The sequence below is a fragment of the Rutilus rutilus genome (assembly GCF_951802725.1).
Source record: "Rutilus rutilus genome assembly, chromosome: 8".
In the NCBI taxonomy this organism is placed as follows: domain Eukaryota; kingdom Metazoa; phylum Chordata; class Actinopteri; order Cypriniformes; family Leuciscidae; genus Rutilus; species Rutilus rutilus.
This window is the reverse complement of record NC_140222.1, coordinates 93,775-110,985: the sequence shown is the minus strand read 5'-3', so window position 1 is coordinate 110,985 and position 17,211 is coordinate 93,775. Positions and strand designations below refer to the sequence as shown.

The window sequence follows — 17,211 nt, the reverse complement described above, 5'->3', positions numbered from 1 at the left end:
TGAGCTGAGTGCCGCTGTCTGCTCGACCTTGAGCGCCAGTTAGCATCAGTGTTAGCTACTGTCCTATTCAGTCTGTGTTCGATCACATTCATCACATTTGTGGATTCCTCATTTACATTCATTAGTACTTCAAATCTGTTCTCAAGATGTATAGGCAGTGGTAGCAGACCAGTGTTTGCAATCCTTGTCAGAGCTGTATCTGGGGTAGAGGATGCTACTGCGGTAATATGTGATGCTCGTGACAATCTGATGTCTCGAGTGCCTTTGGGTTTAGCTCCCTGTTTGTGCCATCGATTAGTAAGTCGATCGGCTTGTTTCTCTACCTGTCGAGGAGTACTAGTTTCATGGGACTCACCGGTATGCTGAGGGTGTCCATGACGAAGCTCTGTTGTGTGCTCCGTCTGGTTTGGTGGTCCCGTAAGTAACTTTGTTTCTAGAACTGCAATCCTTTGTAAAAGTCTGTGGCAGTTAGTGCAGCAAGTAGATTCCAGAAGAGGCATTTTCTCTTATCCTTGTAGGCAGTTGTGTTTTCCTTTCCCGGTATGTAAGCTGGTCGGATAAAAGAATTCTCAGTTTTTGTAGTAATCCAAACTTTGTCGTATGAGCACTGTGCTGATTTGCTGAAGTTAAAATTAGGTGATAAAAGGAAATAAAATATAGAAAAAATAGGAGATAAAATGTAAAAGCGATAGAGCAAAGCGCGGAGCAGTAAGCAAGAGCGTCCGAACAGTAGCTGAGCAGGAAGTCCAACAAATAAGTTGAAGTCCATTATATGAAGAAAAATCCTGAAATGTTTTCCTCAAAAACCTTCATTTCTTTTCGACTGAAGAAAGAAAGACATGGATATGGATGACATCGGGGTGAGTAAATTATCAGCAAAACATTTTTTGAACGTGAAATAATCCTTTAAGAGTCAACAGTTTTTGTGTTTTAAGTTGATTATTTGTTTTTGTGTGTGTTTTGTTTATGATTGTTGTTGTTTATTTATTTATTTTATTTTTATGTCAGCTATATCATCTGGTGCTCTTTGGTCTGTTTTAATTAAATTTTCTGTTTTTTTTTTTTTTTTTAATCCCAGCTTCATCGGAATGGTACGAAACTTTGTGACTTTTATGGCATTTGGAATGTGAACACACAAAAAAATTGAGGGCATGGTTCGAGCAGGCTAAGTGGTCATAAAAAATGTAGTCACACTTGTGCTCTTCGATCAAAAATGACCGACCATAGGAAATGAATGTGAAATCGAATTTGTTCAATCTACAAATCGGCCACGATGCAGAAAAAAAGTGCCCAGCAATGAAGGGGTGAAACTCAATAGTGCAAAACATCAATAGTGCAAAACAGATCCACCCACGCACACACACACACACACACACAAACACACAATTATACACACAAATGAACTGGTAGGGCTACTACCCCAGCGTGCCGCACAAGCCCTGAAAAGTGAAGCCAAAGCGTCTTGATCGCCCCCCGGTGACTGGTCCTAGTATAGTTCATAAGTCCCGCCTCCCCGTGTTATTCCATGGGACTTGAGAGACCAACTAAACAATTTAATTACACTTCAAATATCTTTTTTCCAAGGGTGGTTTCTGTCATTTACAGTAGTTTTTATCACGGTGATGTAAATTTAAGTGTTTGTTTTTAAAATAAGTTTGTTTTTAGTTATTTGATGCTATAAAAACGGTGGTGTGACATCATGATTGACAGCTGTGATTGACAGGTTCTCTGAGCGAAGTAGTCACTGAAACAGACTTTTTTTCGGGATCTTCTGAGGACTGAGGAGATTGGAGCTTTAAATTTAATATCTAAATTTCTATAATTAATTATTTCACACCTAGAGTGAGGGCGGGGCCTTGATTTCGCGGCTTTACTTCCTGCTCACTACTGCGCAGGTCTGGTCCCGAAATTGCTACTGCGCAGACTCAAGCCCCAAGATGTCATCGGGACACTGGCGGTTTCACTTCTCACCAATGGAAGAGAGCGAAGGTGCGTCGTCCATATTTTTTTACAGTCTATGCTACTACCATACAGAAAAAATGAGTCAGAAGACTGAAATAAGAGGTTGAAATGAGGTCAGATCCAGATGGATTAAGCTGTGATAAAGCATTCCTGTTTATTTTTGTTACATTTTTATTGAATTTTAATGTAACAAAATTTCCCTTTCAAGGGAGAACTCGAGCTTTGTCGAAACGCTACGGGAACGCCCCTGCGTGAGTGCGTCATGAAGCACGTATGGAATCAATCCAATGGCGAGACGGAACGTCATAGGCGGGTGACGTCATCGACCAGGAAATTATAAAGCATCCCAAAGAACACAATGCAATAGCTTCTGTGACTTCAGCAAGCGCTCTGTGTGTGAATCATTTGTCTCTATATTGTCGAAGTGTTTTTGTCTGTCCTTAGTTTCACTAGGCAGGAGTTTTTCACATATATATTAAAAAACTATATATAGAGATGGTGAGCGAACAATTCAGGCAGTGTGTTCATCCCTGCACTCGCTATATTACGGGTGGGGATACACACCAGCTCTGTGTTGTTTGTCTGGGAGTGCAGCATGCCCAGTCAGCTCTCAAGGGAGCTGATTGCGAGCGTTTTCCTCTTAGAACGCTGCGCTCCCGCCGATCACTCTTCGAGGAGGGTGGTTCGGTTCGCGCTCCCCGCGGCTCGGGTCCCGCTTCTGTCGAGGCAGAGCGGCGGCGTCAGTCGTGGGGATCGCAAATGGATTTGACAGAGGGGTTTGAGACGGGCTCTGCCTTATCTCAGCCTTCACCTGTCAGATCCAGTGCCTCAGTTCTGGGTGTGGAAGCACGCGCTGCGGTTTCTTCCCCTCAGGCTGAGGCCCCAGTACTGCAACTATCCAGTTCTGAGGAGCTGGATGTTGTTAGTATTGGTACAGGAGATACTGAGGACTCGTCACCCCAGTCTCCTGCATGTGAGGATTTGATGGAGGTGCTCACTAGAGCTGTTGAGAAATTAAATATTGAATGGCCCACAGATAAACAGGAGTCTAGAATAAAATCTAAGCTACATGAACGTTTTCTGCCTTCTCGTGTGCAGCCTCCATGTAGGTGCCTACCGTTTTTTCCAGACCTCCACACTGAGGTGTCGAGGTCCTGGAAGAGACCGGTTTCCTCTCGAATTTATACACCTCAGACTTCCACCTATTCTAATATTATGGGGGCTAGTCAGTATGGGTATGGGTCGATGCCAAAAGCTGAGGAGGCACTAGCTAGTCACCTCTCACCTGAGTCAGCATCAAGGCACCTATGTTACCCACCAAGCCACTTCGTAACACTTCGGCTTTGGTGGGTAAAGCTTATTCGGCGGCTGGTCAAGCGGCGGCATGCCTTCATACAATGTCCATCTTACAGGATTACCAGGCAGATTTATTAAAAGATATGAGCGAGTGTCAGGAGGCTAGTTCAGAAACTGTCAGAGAGCTACGTCAGTCAGCGGATCTCGCTCTCCGCGCCACCAAGGAGACGGCCAAATCAGTCGGCCGTTCTATGGCAGCCCTGGTGGCCGCGGAGAGGCATTTATGGCTAAACCTTTCTGGCATGAAAGAGAGAGAAAAATCTTTTCTCTTGGATGCTCCGCTTAATCCTGCGGGCTTATTCGGTGACTCAGTGAACACAGTCATCGATAAGTTCCAGGAAGAGAAAAAACATGTCGCAGCATTCCAAAAATTCCTCCCGCTCAGAGTTCAGGTCGCTGGTAAAAAAGATCAGTCCCAGCCGTCAGCTAGTTCCTCACACCGGGCGCAACAAAAGCAGAGTGTCGCGTCTCGCGCTCCCCACAAAAAGATTGGGACGCGGCACGGCGCTCTCAGACAAAGTCTTCGAGGGGTAAAACTGATCTGAGGACAGTTATTATTGCCAAGAAGGCTTCGCCTAAAATCCTGGCGCTTTTTCCCCGAGGGGAGCTCGCTTCCTCCGAGGAGGGGTCCGGAGCAGGCAGGCCAGTTGTTCCCTGCCGGTGCGCCGTTACAGGGCATTGTGTCTGCAGCTCAAAGTATTTCCAGAGTGGAAAAGCCTTCCAAAATATTTCTCGTTGGGTTCTGCTAAAAACGGTTATGCTATTCAATTCAGGTCTCGTCCACCTCGATTCACAGGGGTCCTGTCCACAATGGTGGGCCCCGAGCAGGCTCTGGTAATGGAACAGGAGGTAGAGACTCTTTTGCGAAAGGAGGCTATAGAACGGGTTCCTCCTCCCAGCAGGGAGTCAGGTTATTACAGCCGATACTTCATAGTTCCGAAGAAGGACGGGGGGTTGCGTCCAATTTTAGATCTGCGCCTGTTAAATCGCACAGTAGGGAAGCTCAAATTCAAAATTCTCACTCTCAAGCAGATCGTGTCACAAATAAGATCCGAGGACTGGTTTGTCACGATAGATCTAAAGGACGCTTATTTCCATGTCTCCATCCTTCCACAACACAGGAAGTTCCTGAGGTTTGCTTTCGGGGGCGAAGCATACCAATATCGGGTTCTTCCGTTTGGCCTAGCTTTGTCTCCCCGCACATTCACGAAATGTATGGATGCAGCTCTGGTTCCGCTGCGACTCCAGGGCATTCGTATTCTAAATTATATCGACGATTGGTTGATTCTAGCTCAATCGGAACAACAGGCAGTTCGACATCGAGATGTCGTTCTTGCTCACATCAAGAGATTGGGTTTGAGGCTAAACGCCAAGAAAAGTGTGCTTTCTCCATTACAGAGGACCACTTTTCTCGGTGTGGTGTGGGATTCGAAGATGATGCAGGCACGTTTGTCTCCTGCTCGTATCACTTCGATCCTCTCAGCGGTGAAACAAGCAAAGCTAGGCCAGTCACTCACTGTCAAATAGTTTCAGAGAATATTAGGTCTCATGGCAGCAGCGTCCAACGTTATACCTTGCGGCCTGTTGTACATGAGACCGTTATAGTGGTGGCTCAGAACCAAGGGGTTCTCCCCGAGGGGAAACCCACACCGCATGATCAAGGTCATGCGACGATGTCTTCGTGCCCTGGTTATGTGGGAAAAACCTTGGTTTCTCTCCCAAGGGCCCGTACTTGGAGCTCTTTGTCGTCGCGTCACGCTAACGACGGATGCTTCCCTCACGGGCTGGGGAGCGATCATGAGTGGTCGCTCAGCCCAAGGTCTGTGGCAGGACCATCATCTCTCATGGCACATAAATTGTCTAGAAATGCTGGCGGTGTTCCAGGCTCTGAAACACTTCCTCCCAGACCTCAGGGGTCACCATGTGCTTGTCCGGTCAGACAACACATCGGTGGTCTCTTACATAAACCATCTGGGGGGTCTGCGTTCACGCCCCTTGTACAAGCTGGCTCGCCAGATCCTTCATTGGACCCAAGGGAAACTTCTCTCATTGAGGGCTTTGTATATACTGGGGTATTTAAATCAGGGAGCAGACATCCTGTCGAGGCAGGGGCTGAGGCCCGGGGAATGGAAACTCCACCCCGAGGTGGTGGAGCTCCTTTGGAAGGAATTCGGTCGTGCCGAGGTGGACCTGTTCGCTTCCGAGGAGACATCGCATTGCCCACTGTGGTTCTCCCTGAGCTATCCAGCCCCTCTGGGGTTGGATGCCATGGTGCAGGCGTGGCCGAGGTCACGTCTGTACACATTTCCCCCGATTGCTCTGCTCCCAGGAGTTCTGGAAAGGGTCCGTCGGGATGGGGTCAGTCTTCTGTTGGTAGCCCCGTTCTGGCCGGCCCGAGTGTGGTTTGCGGACCTAGTGTCTCTCCTCGACGGCTCTCCTCTGGAGATTCCGATCAGGAGGGACCTACTCTCTCAGGAAAGTGGGTCGATCCTTCACCCCCGCCCAGAACTGTGGAAGCTGTGGGCTTGGCCTCTGAGGGGGCCCAGCTTATAAGTTCTGGTCTCTCAACTGAGGTTGTTGAGACCATTCTCCACTCCAGAGCTCCATCCACGAGGAAGTTATACATATTCGCCTTGAAGTGGAGATTATTTACTTCTTGGTGTGGAGAACACCAGTTGGACCCGGTTAACTGCCCGGTGGGTGCAGTGCTGGAGTTCCTGCAGGAGCGCTTCTCCACAGGGCTATCCCCCTCGACACTAAAGGTGTACGTGGCGGCACTAGCGGCTTACCACGTCCCTTTGAGTGGAGTCTCTCTGGGGAGACACCCACTTATAACACGCTTTCTTCGTGGCACTTTGAGGTTGAGGCCAGCAGTCCGCACGAGGGTACCGTCTTGGGATCTGGCCATTGTTTTGGAAGGTCTTTCCCTAGCTCCGTTTGAGCCTATTGAGGAGATTCCTAAGAAGTTTCTCACTTTTAAAACTGTCTTTTTGCTTGCTATTTCATCTCTAAAGAGAATTGGAGATATTCAAGCTCTCTCGGTTTCTCCCTCATGCTTGGAATTTTCGCCTGGCATGGTGAAGGCTTTTCTCCATCCCAGGCCAGCTTATGTTCCGAAGGTTCCAACTAATGTTGTTAGGCCTATCGTACTGCAGGCTTTCTGTCCTCCTCCTTTCCAGACGTCAGACCAAGAGAAACTAAATCTGCTCTGCCCAGTCAGGGCATTAGATGCTTATGTCCACAGAGCTGCCCTGTGGAGAAAGTCTGAACAGTTGTTTGTGTGTTTTGGGTCACCCAGGAAGGGATGTCCTGCATCTAAGCAGAGGATGAGCAAGTGGGTGGTTGAGGCTATCTCACTTGCTTATGAATCGGCTGGTCAGCCTTCACCTTTGGCTCTACGAGCTCACTTTACTAGGAGTATGGCCGCTTCTACAGCTTTATTGTCAGGAGTTCCACTTCATGATGTCTGTGATGTGGTAGGCTGGTCCTCACCGCACACATTCATCAGGTTTTATGATCTTGACCTCAGCTCCACTCCAGGAGCGCAGGTGCTTTCGTCCGCTTGTGCGCTTTGATTTCACACGGACGGTCACTATTAGCGTTCCCGCAGCGTTTCGACGCAGCTCGAGTTCCCTTGAAAGGGAACGTCTCGGTTACGTATGTAACCCTAGTTCCCTGAAGAACTAGGGTTACATACGTCCCTGCCATACTCTCGGCAATCCCGTGATCGACCTGCTTCAGCCTAACAGAATCTATCGCATTGTATTCTTTGGGATGCTTTATAATTTCCTGGTCGATGACGTCACCCGCCTATGACGTTCCGTCTCGCCATTGGATTGATTCCATACGTGCTTCATGACGCACTCACGCAGGGGCGTTCCCGCAGCGTTTCGACACAGCTCGAGTTCCCTCTTCAGGGAACTAGGGTTACATACGTAACCGAGACGGTCTCTGTATTCAGGTTTGGCAGTAGTTATAATAATGCAAAAACGTGTACACGTCAAATCAACATAAAAAAAAGTATTATTTGAGAATTTCTTAAAAAAAAAAACTAAAAAAAAAACATTCAAATCCACATCTTAAAAGTAAGTAATTTTGTCCAAAAACTACTAGAGAATTCACAAGCCTCTCCATAGAGAGCTGTACAGGCGTCTTGTGGTAACACCATGAAATTACAACAGACGGTGCTAATCTACCTTCAAAAAATTATTTAAAAGGCCTAGTCTCTATATTAATCTGAAATACTGCATTAATTGAAAAAATATATTTTTTTTAATTTAATTTGTTTTTAAATTATTTTCAATGGCAAAAATGGACCATAATTATTGCATAAATCAAATCCACTCAAAATACAACTTCACATTTTACAAATTTGACAAAACAAAACAATTTCAGGTGTCTGGTCACTTTTGACCGCAGAGAGAATAAGTGTGACTCCCAAATGAGGAGCACCAGAGGGTTTTAAATGTCCTATTGGTTTTCATACAGAGAAATGTATGTGTCACTTGTTCAAGGCTTTGTATTGTTTATTGTGAATGTCATATGATTAAGTACACTAGCCTACATTAGACATCAAATACATATACTCTGCGTCTTTACAGACTATCTGTAACAACATGAACGAAGGAAATAATACGTTCATATATTTCAGTCAAGTGGGAAACACTTTACAACATGTTACATATTTAATTATAGCCACACATGTTAGGAAATATGGTTGTCAATGCAAACATTGACTGTGAATGAAGCGAAATATATATCTTTTTTAAAAGATAAAGATTAATGCAAAAAAAAAAAAGTGCATATAACACTTACCTGAATACAGTATGGGGCCGATAGTGTCACTGGCTTCACTCACTCCCACTTTACCCACTATCCTGTAGCGGATCGAGTACTGTTTTCCAGACTCCAATCCAGTCAGAGTAAAGACTTCCTCAGCGGTGTTCATGATAATCCACTGTTCCTCAGCGCCAGAATCTGCTCTCTCCTGCTGGTACTCCACTCTGAACTGCACAGTTTCTCCAGTTGGGGACTTCTGCAGTTTCAGGGTCACACCACGCTCCAGGACCTTCATCACTTCTGGTGGGGGAGGCTTCGACACGGGCTGGAACTGTGTGTCCGTCAGGTTCCCTGATTCATACAGATAGATAGAGGATCAACGAACAAATTTAATATTTTTCCATCATTGTCCTTTGATGAACGAAAACATGTTCTATCATAGTAGCTCAAAATTGATCACTATTACTACTTGTTCTTTGTTCTTTGTTGATATGAACCTGCAACCAGTCAAAATCTATTGAGCAGTCAGTACTGTTAACAAATGGAAAGCACAATGTTCAGGGCCATAGGATTTGTTCATTGTACAGTATACAGCCTACAATGCACTGTCCTACAGTATACAATACTAAAAGGGACAAAAATCAAAGCAGTAAACGTGATCAGTGTGCTTCTTATTGTCTTTGGGCATCATTTGAAACAGGTTAAATCAGTTGTGTTCAATCAATGACATGTGTTCTCTATTTGTATTTGATTGTTGCCTCTTGTGTTTACCAGTATGGATGACATGTGCATTGGAGTGCAGAATGTGTTTTGAGGATGAGAATGTGTTTAGAGTTTGGCTGAAAAGTCTAAGTGAGATTTGCAAATTGTGTTTTACCATGTGAAATGGTTTAAGGTATTGACAACAGCCTGCACAATTAGCTAATTGAGTTCAGGCAAGTGAGAACTTTATTCAGCCAATGGGTTTTAATGTTTTAACAATTGAGAAAAACTGTATTATTTGTAGTCTGCAGAACAGAACCAGAATAGATTTGTTTAGACTCACAGGTTGTTTTTCTGTCAAAACAAACACTAGTCAAGTATGTGACTGACTGTACCTGGGCCTTTAACACTGTTACAGAGGTTAACAGTGAAGTCTTCCACAATGTCCAACAGGGAGGAGAAGTCTTTGACATTGTACATGTGAATATCATCAGGGTGGGATGCAATGGATCGCAACTCATTTTCATCTGCATGCTTCACACCTAGAAGCCAAGAGGAGATCATTATTGAAAGATCTCAATTACTACAGCTGCGTCAAAGAGACACTGATCAAGCTGTAGTCTTGCCAAATAAAAAGATGTGAGATGTTTGGACACAGGAGAGTTCTGGGTTGAGTGTCTATCACTGGCATGCAAACTATCATTTTTACTATTTTACTATTAACTATCACAACATAGTCCATTGTGACTGAATGGATAGTATGTCAGCAATGTCAAGAAGAGAAGAACATACCGATGGCATAGAGCTCAATGCCAGAGTCACGCAGTTTCTGAGAATTCACTATAATCTCGTCCTGAGATTTGCCGTCGGTAACAAGGACACCAATCTTACGAGAATCGGGTCTCAAACCCACATTTGCCTTGAAGTTGTTCTGGAGGATGTAGTTCAAGGCCATACCTTTGGAAACACATTAAGTTGCATGTTGATTTCGTAACATGTCACCTTATTTTATTAGATCTATTGCATTTCTCTAGGAGAAATGGCTGTTGTGGATTTATGCATTTCTTATCAGTCTACATTCTATGTGCAAAACACTTCTGAAACTGATTTAAAGGTGAAGTGTGTAATTTTGGCATTAAAAGAAGCAACATATTTAAAACATTTTGGGTAAATAAGCATATACATACAAATATGTAAGTAGTTTGTAAGCTTGGGCAGATTGACTATCATGTCACTGGCAGGTGCTAAAGTGTTCTTTTAGTGTAATTTGCTAGTTTCAATTCTCTGTTTGGAGGAGATTTCTTTGCAGAATCATAGGTACATTTTCACCAGTAAATCTGCTGTTAAAGGGATACTCGATAGATTTTTTTTGGAAATAGGCTCATTTTACAACTCCCCCATAGTTAAACAGTTGAGTTTTACTGTTTTCGAACCCATTCAGCCAAACTCCGGGTCTGGCGGTACCACTTTTAGCATAGCTTAGCATAGATCATTGAATCGGACAAGACCATTAGCATCTCTCTCAAAAAAATGACCAAAGAGTTTTGATATTTTTCCTATTTAAAACTTGACTCTTCTGTAGTTACATTGGCCCTCATTTATCATAAGTGCGTACACCAAATTTTCAGCGTACACCTGGCGTACACCCAAAACCACGGTGACTTTGAGATTTATCAATATGGACGTTGGCGTACGGCACGCTCAAATCCTACGCCAGCTCAGGAGGTGGTGTACGCACGTTTTGAGTGCGGGAATGCGCAGAAAAACAATTCCTAACACCACAAAGGAGGAGGAGGAGGAGGAGGAGGAGGAGGAGGAAGGGCAAGAAGACTAGCAGTCTCCGATGAAATTCAAGCCACTCTAGATGCCCATGTGTTAGTCAATGGTATGACTATGAGGGAGGCTGCGCTACGAGTAAGGCCAGATTTGAGTCGCTTTACGGTCGCCTCGAGAACCTTCAGGGAGGTGTGGTGGCAAACAAAATTCTATCACTGAATAAAAGACAAACATTTCCAAAGGTCTTTGATGAGGTGTATTTTCTTGCAAGAAAAGGCCAGCAGTCGTACAGTCACACAGAGTGGCTGCAGAGTGTGACAGTGAAGGGAGGGCATCCTTTCTCCTTTATAGTCTTGACTCCCAGGATGTTATCTTTCTAGGCAAATGATGGTATTTCAACCACATGTGGAACATTCTTAGAACATGTTCATCATGTTGTCTCCTTGAGTGGAGGTCCTCTTGTCAAAAAAAGAAGTAAACCGGAAAAAAAGGTGTTTTGTTTTGTTGCATGTGTGTTGTACTGTGTAGTACATGAATGAATAAAAATGTGCCACTGTATCCATTGTTTGTGTCTTTTGTGTTCATCATGTGAAAAGGTTTGTGAGGGGGGGAACCACAAGCAACATGACTTACCAATTTTGGAAATGTTGTTTTGAATTTATTGCACCAGTGTGTTAGACTATGTTGTAGTGTGTGTGATTTTGAGGACTTGTGTGTCCTGTCTGAGGGCAAAGTTTGTTTTTTCAGCAAGAGTGAATGGTTTTGAGTGTAGAGCTTCATTTTGACCTGAAAATAGGATGTTTGGGGAATTGGGTGAGACGTTATGTATTTGTGTTTACAGTTTTGAGAATACGAGGCATAGTTTCAAGAAATGTGTTTAAGCAATCGAGAAAAACTGTAATAATTATTTATTTTTATTTTTAAATAATGTAGACTGATGGATTCAACAAAACCATATAGTTTTAAACAGCAACCCCGCAGCTCAGAGTAGGTCTGTCTTTAAATGTTTATTATAAGTTATCTTTGTTTAAAAATATAGTAGAAAATGAATGCGATTGTTACAGATAGCAGACAATCATATTTTTTGCAATTGCCACTAGAGGTCCATAAATGACACACAACACATTTAAATGTTGTTTTCAGGGATTTAGTTGAACAAATAAGAGTGCATCTTCAAGATTGTAAATTTTAAAGCACTTATGTAAGAGCTCGGTACCTGTCATTGTATTTCCGCCTTTGTAGGGTAGGTTGGCCACAGCATCCAGCAGCGATTGACGGGTTGCATGAGCGTTCAAATGCCACATAGTTCTGGGATCCCCGCTGTACTGAGCCAAACCTGTGAGAGAAGCACACGCCATTACGAATGCAAGAGTAAAGGTGTCACGGTTCATGAATCCGCTTGTCTCATTCTGGTGTGTTTGTGTGTGTGTGTGTGTGTGTGTGTGTGTGTGTGTGTGTGTGTCTGTGTGGGCGTGGTTACCCAATCCCGTGTTGATTATCTGCGCCAGCTGTAATCAGTCCCCGTTCCCTTTATATGTTCAGTAATCCTCAACTCATGTTGTTAGATCATTGTGGCTTCCCCGGTGTCGTGTCCTGTTCCTGTGTGGCTCTCTCTCGTCTCCTCATGTGGATTACCTATCTTTGTGGATCTTCATCGTTGTTCTTCACTCTGTTTGGATTGTTTATTGTTCCTGGTTCCTGAGCACATCGATCACCGCACACCATCTCCGGGTTGCCCATCGAAGTCCTTGCGTCACCTCTTCGTCTGAGTGTTTGTTTCCCGACCTGTGTGATTATCTGGACCTACTTCATTAAATGCCTTTACTTGCATTTGTATCCGTCTCTGTTTCATAACAGAACGATCTGGCCAAACATGGATACAGCAAGTGCGGCCAGTTTGAGTGACTTCATCGTGCACAGCGTCACAAGAATGGATCAACAAGGAGAGGAGATCACGAATAATGGTCGCGCGGTTCAAGCACTCGTGACGCAGGTGTCCAAGCTCACCCAACAGTTACAACTTCTACGAGCTCCCACTGTGCCGCCCACACCGCCCATTCACTGAGGGTCGATGCCTGTCTAAATCGTGTGACTCATTGTGCACGTCCGAGTCGACCCCAGTACTACGCAGAGGACCCACGGACCAACGGCTGGAAAGAAGGATGTTGGAAAGGATGTTGGATCTTTTTTTGTTGGAAAACAATTTTGTTGGAAAGGATGTTGGATCTTTTTTTTGTTGGAAAGAAAGATGGTTCTCTGCGACCTTGTATTGATTACCGAGAGCTGAATAACATCACGGTAAAGAATACTTATCCTTTGCCGTTGATGTCTTCAACTTTCGAGAGGTTGCAGGGAGCATCCATTTTCACAAAATTGGACTTGCGTAACGCTTATCATTTGGTTCGCATCAGGAACGGGGGATGAATGGAAAACCGTGTTTAATACCCCTAGGGGGCACTTTGAATACCTGGTCATGCCTTTTGGTCTTTCCAACTCCCCAGCGGTTTTCCAGGAACTCGTTAATGGCGTGTTGAGAGACATGGTAGATCAGTTCATATATGTTTACCTGGATGACATATTGATTTTTTCTTCGTCTCTCCAGGAACACGTTCAACACGTCAGACGAGTGCTTCAGAGGTTGCTAGAGAATGGGCTTTTTGTCAAGGCGGAGAAATGTGCTTTTCTTTCCTAGGGTACATCATCTCCTCTGAGGGAGTGCGCATGGATCCTGACAAGGTTAAGGCGGTGATGGATTGGCCAAGTCCAGATTCCCGTAAGGCCCTACAGCGGTTTCTGGGGATCGCCAATTTCTATCGGCGGTTCATTCACAACTTCAGCCAACTAGCCGCACCTGTGACTGCCTTGACCTTCCCCAGAACAACATTCAGGTGGTCCGATACTGCGGAGGCAGTATTGGTCAACCTCAAAAGCCGTTTCGTTTCGGCTCCCATTCTTGTCACCCCTGATCCCACACGTCAGTTCGTGGTGGAGGTCGACGCGTAAGAGGTGGGGGTAGGTGCAGTTCTTTCCCAACGCACTTCCTCAGACGACAAGTTTTTTTCAAACGTAACTATGACATTGATAACAGAGAGTTGTTGGCGGTCAAGTTAGCGTTGGAGGAGTGGCGTCATCGGTTAGAGGGGTCGGGGGTACCTTTTATCGTTTGAACCGATCATAAGAACCTTGAATATATTAGATCTGCTAAAAGACTCAACTCCAGGAGGCTCGGTGGGCACTTTTTTTCGGACATTTTGATTTTGTTCTCTCGTACCGCCCGGGTTCCAAAAACATCAAACCCGACGCTTTATCTCGTATTTTTGATCCATCCGAACGCCCGGTTACTCCTGAGTGCATTTTACCTGAGAAAGTAGTTATATCCACACTCACATGGGAGGTCGAGTCGAAGGTCAAGACGGCCTTAGAAGGGGTAACGCCTCCGCCTGGTTGCCCACCGAGTCGTTTGTTTGTTCCGGAGGGGTTACGGTCCGACGTAATTCGATGGGGTCATTGCTCCAACGTGGCTTGTCATCCAGGAGTAAGTCGCACCAGCTGTTTAGTAAAGCAACCAGATGCAGGAATATACCTACAACATATCTAAAAACATGATGTAAACAGAAGCAGGACAGACTTGCCGATTTGAACCCTGTCAGGGCCGATGTCAAAGACGCCCACCATGCGACCAATAAAAGCCCGGATGATTTTGAAGTTCAGACGGCCGATACTCCAGGATCCATCAACCAGCAGGACGATATCAGCCTTGGCTGTGGTTTTACACTGAGCATCTGTGAGTTAAACACACCAAAGTTATATAGTGAGAAACGCCATTTCGGGGGGCGGATTGCTTGAATTTATTTTACAAAAGCACAATGTTGTGTTTTATTGCGAGTGTACACAAATACAAGTTAACACTTTGCAGTTTGAATGATGTCCTGTATGAACAAAATGACGGAGTATGTTTTTATGCGTCCACTGTTTAATCGCGCACACACACACACACACACACACACACACACACACTCCAGCATTGCCATCTTGACATCGCAGCCTGTTCATTATAGCCCTAATAAAATATAATAATAAAATAGTCAACCTAACATATAAAAATTGCACTGCTCAGTTTAAATAGTCAGTAGTACAATTTGTACCATTCACGATAAGCATCGCTCCACTGTGATGTTTCCAAGCACATTTTTGCGCGTGTGAAGAGGATGATTTTTTCCGTCGATATTCCGACCAACAGGAAGTCAGATATTTTTGTTTGAATGTGGATTTTCTGGAGAATTTTCTCTCTTTCTGTCTCTGCGTGTGGGTTTTGTCTATCGCTTTTATGTTTTTCAAGGTTTCGGGGGCTTTTGGGGCGTTTAACGTGCTCGAAAACTCTTGAAACTTTGCACACAGGTCAGAACCCACGGCCATCAGGGCCGGGCTGAAGCTGGTACCCGGGCGTGGCAGGGGGGCTCAACAGCGCCCCCTTGAACGGGGTCTGAAAACTTGGTCCATATATCAAACATGCTTGCATGAATTAATTTGAAACTCAGTACACACATAGATCTCATCGGGTCGAACAACTTTCCCTCTGTCAAGTTTTACGCCAGCCCAACAGGAAGTCGGCTATTATGGGTTGTTTGGAAAACGCTTGCTGTGGAATTTGAAATACTCCTAGAGAATTCATCTAATCCCCACCAATCTCGATGTGCATATAGTCAAGACATTGAGGATGCTTAATTGCGGACGGATTTTTGATATCTTGAACGGTTTGACCGTGGCGAGGAAACGAATTTATGGCGAGAAAAGAGAAACACGAAGTGGTATAACTGCATACATTAACTGATCTTGATGAAACTTCAGCAGTGTGTTCTTGGTAAGAGGCCGATCAGATGGATGTAACTATTGTGAGTCAAAGTTATAGCACCACCAACTGGCAGCAGGAAGTGTGTAACTTTCAAAATGTTTTTGACAAAAGTGGGGGGTTAGTTTTATATACAGTAACAAATAGTGGTGGGAGAAAAGCTCGATGCATCGATGCATCGCGATTCGTTATCTAACGATCCAGAATCGATTCTCAAAAATTCAGAATCGATTCTGTGTTCAATTCAAATGCGAGCGCTGTCAAGACTCACGTGACCAAACAAAAAAGACGTTGATGGACGACCGTTCATATGCTGGTGAATAAAGAGATAAAATTAAGATAAAAGATTAAGATAAAATGGACAAACTACGACCTGCACCATCTCATTTAAAATCGGATGTGTGGCAACATTTTGGATTTTCTGAAGACACCGAGGGTGTCGTTGATAAAAGCCATACTGTGTGCAAAGTCTGTAGCGCCAAATTCAAATATTTCGGCAACACGACTAACATGAAGAAACATATTACGCGGTTCCACTCAGAGCTGGAGAAACAGCATTCTCTTCCAATGACGAACACTCCTGGTTACATTCAAAGGACCCTGGATCAAGTAGCAAAGCTTCCACCGAATTCTGAAAAGGCAAAACGAATTACCCGATCAGTGGCGGGTTTTATTGCCAAAGATCTGCGCCCGTACTCCGTTGTGGAAAACCAAGGATTTCGCACGATGTTACAGGTACTTGAGCCACGATACACTTTGCCCTCGCGTCGTTATTTTAGTGAGACGGCTGTCCCCGCACTCTACAGTGAGTGTAAAGATCACATCTTAGAATCCCTAAGTAATACGGACAGAGTGGCAATAACATGCGATGCATGGACATCACTTACAACAGAATCGTATGTCACTATTACGGCACACTACATTACAGATGAGTGGAAGCTTGCAGCTTGTGTTCTGCAAACGCGTGCTATGAGCGAAAGTCACACAGGGGCGAATATTGCTGAACTACTGCACAATGTTTCAGACGAATGGAAAATTCGGAACAAAGACTTGGTTTTGGTGAGTGACAATGCCTCTAACATGGCTGTTGCAGCACAGATCGGCAAGTTTTCACATGTGAGATGTTATGCGCACACACTGAATTTGGCTTCCCAACGAGCGCTGAAGTTGCCGTCTGTGTCAAGGTTGTTAGGGAGAGTGAGGCGGATTGCGACTTTTTTCCACCGCAGCGCAATTGCAAACCATCAGTTGAAGGAGAAGCAAAAACAACTAAATCTTCCGTCTCACAAACTGAAATCAGATGTCATCACTAGATGGAACAGCGCATACGAGATGCTTGAAAGATTTCTTGAACAACAGCCGGCTGTCTGTGCTGCGTTACTATCACAGGAGGTGAGAAAAGGAGCAGCTGAAATCTTCACTCTCACGGAATCCGATATTTCATGCAGTGAGGATGTGATAACTGCTCTTAAGCCTATGAAAGATGCCACACTTCTGATGTCAGAGGAGAGCAGCCCCACTGCGTGTTTAATTGCCCCATTGCATGCTAAACTGATCCAGGACATGAAAGAAAACACTGAGGAAAAATCAGTGATGATCAGGGAGATAAAGAGGGTCATATGTGAGGACCTCAGCAAAAGGTACACCACTGACCAGGAGACTAGCCTTCTTAACAAATGTGCTTCTCTCGACCCACGCTTTAAGGCACTGCCTTTTCTTTCCAAAGAAAAGAGAGAGGAAACTTACAAAACAGTGATCACTGAAGCTTCATCATTACAAGAGGTAAT

General features: G+C 44.6%; 1 protein-coding gene across 2 annotated transcripts in view; it reads right to left on the bottom strand.

Annotated features, from left to right (window-relative positions):
- LOC311296108 (uncharacterized protein) overlaps window positions 1-17,211 on the bottom strand; it is an 88,558-nt gene that overhangs the window by 27,261 nt on the left and 44,086 nt on the right. For both annotated transcript variants that reach the window (XM_084417755.1, XM_084417756.1), the window contains exons 6-10: window positions 14,208-14,357; window positions 11,792-11,911; window positions 9,592-9,756; window positions 9,195-9,341; window positions 8,134-8,448 (exon numbers count right to left, since the gene is read on the bottom strand). In XM_084417755.1, coding sequence (XP_084273881.1) covers window positions 8,134-8,448; window positions 9,195-9,341; window positions 9,592-9,756; window positions 11,792-11,911; window positions 14,208-14,357 — 897 coding nt within the window. The remainder of the gene's footprint in view (window positions 1-8,133; window positions 8,449-9,194; window positions 9,342-9,591; window positions 9,757-11,791; window positions 11,912-14,207; window positions 14,358-17,211) is intronic.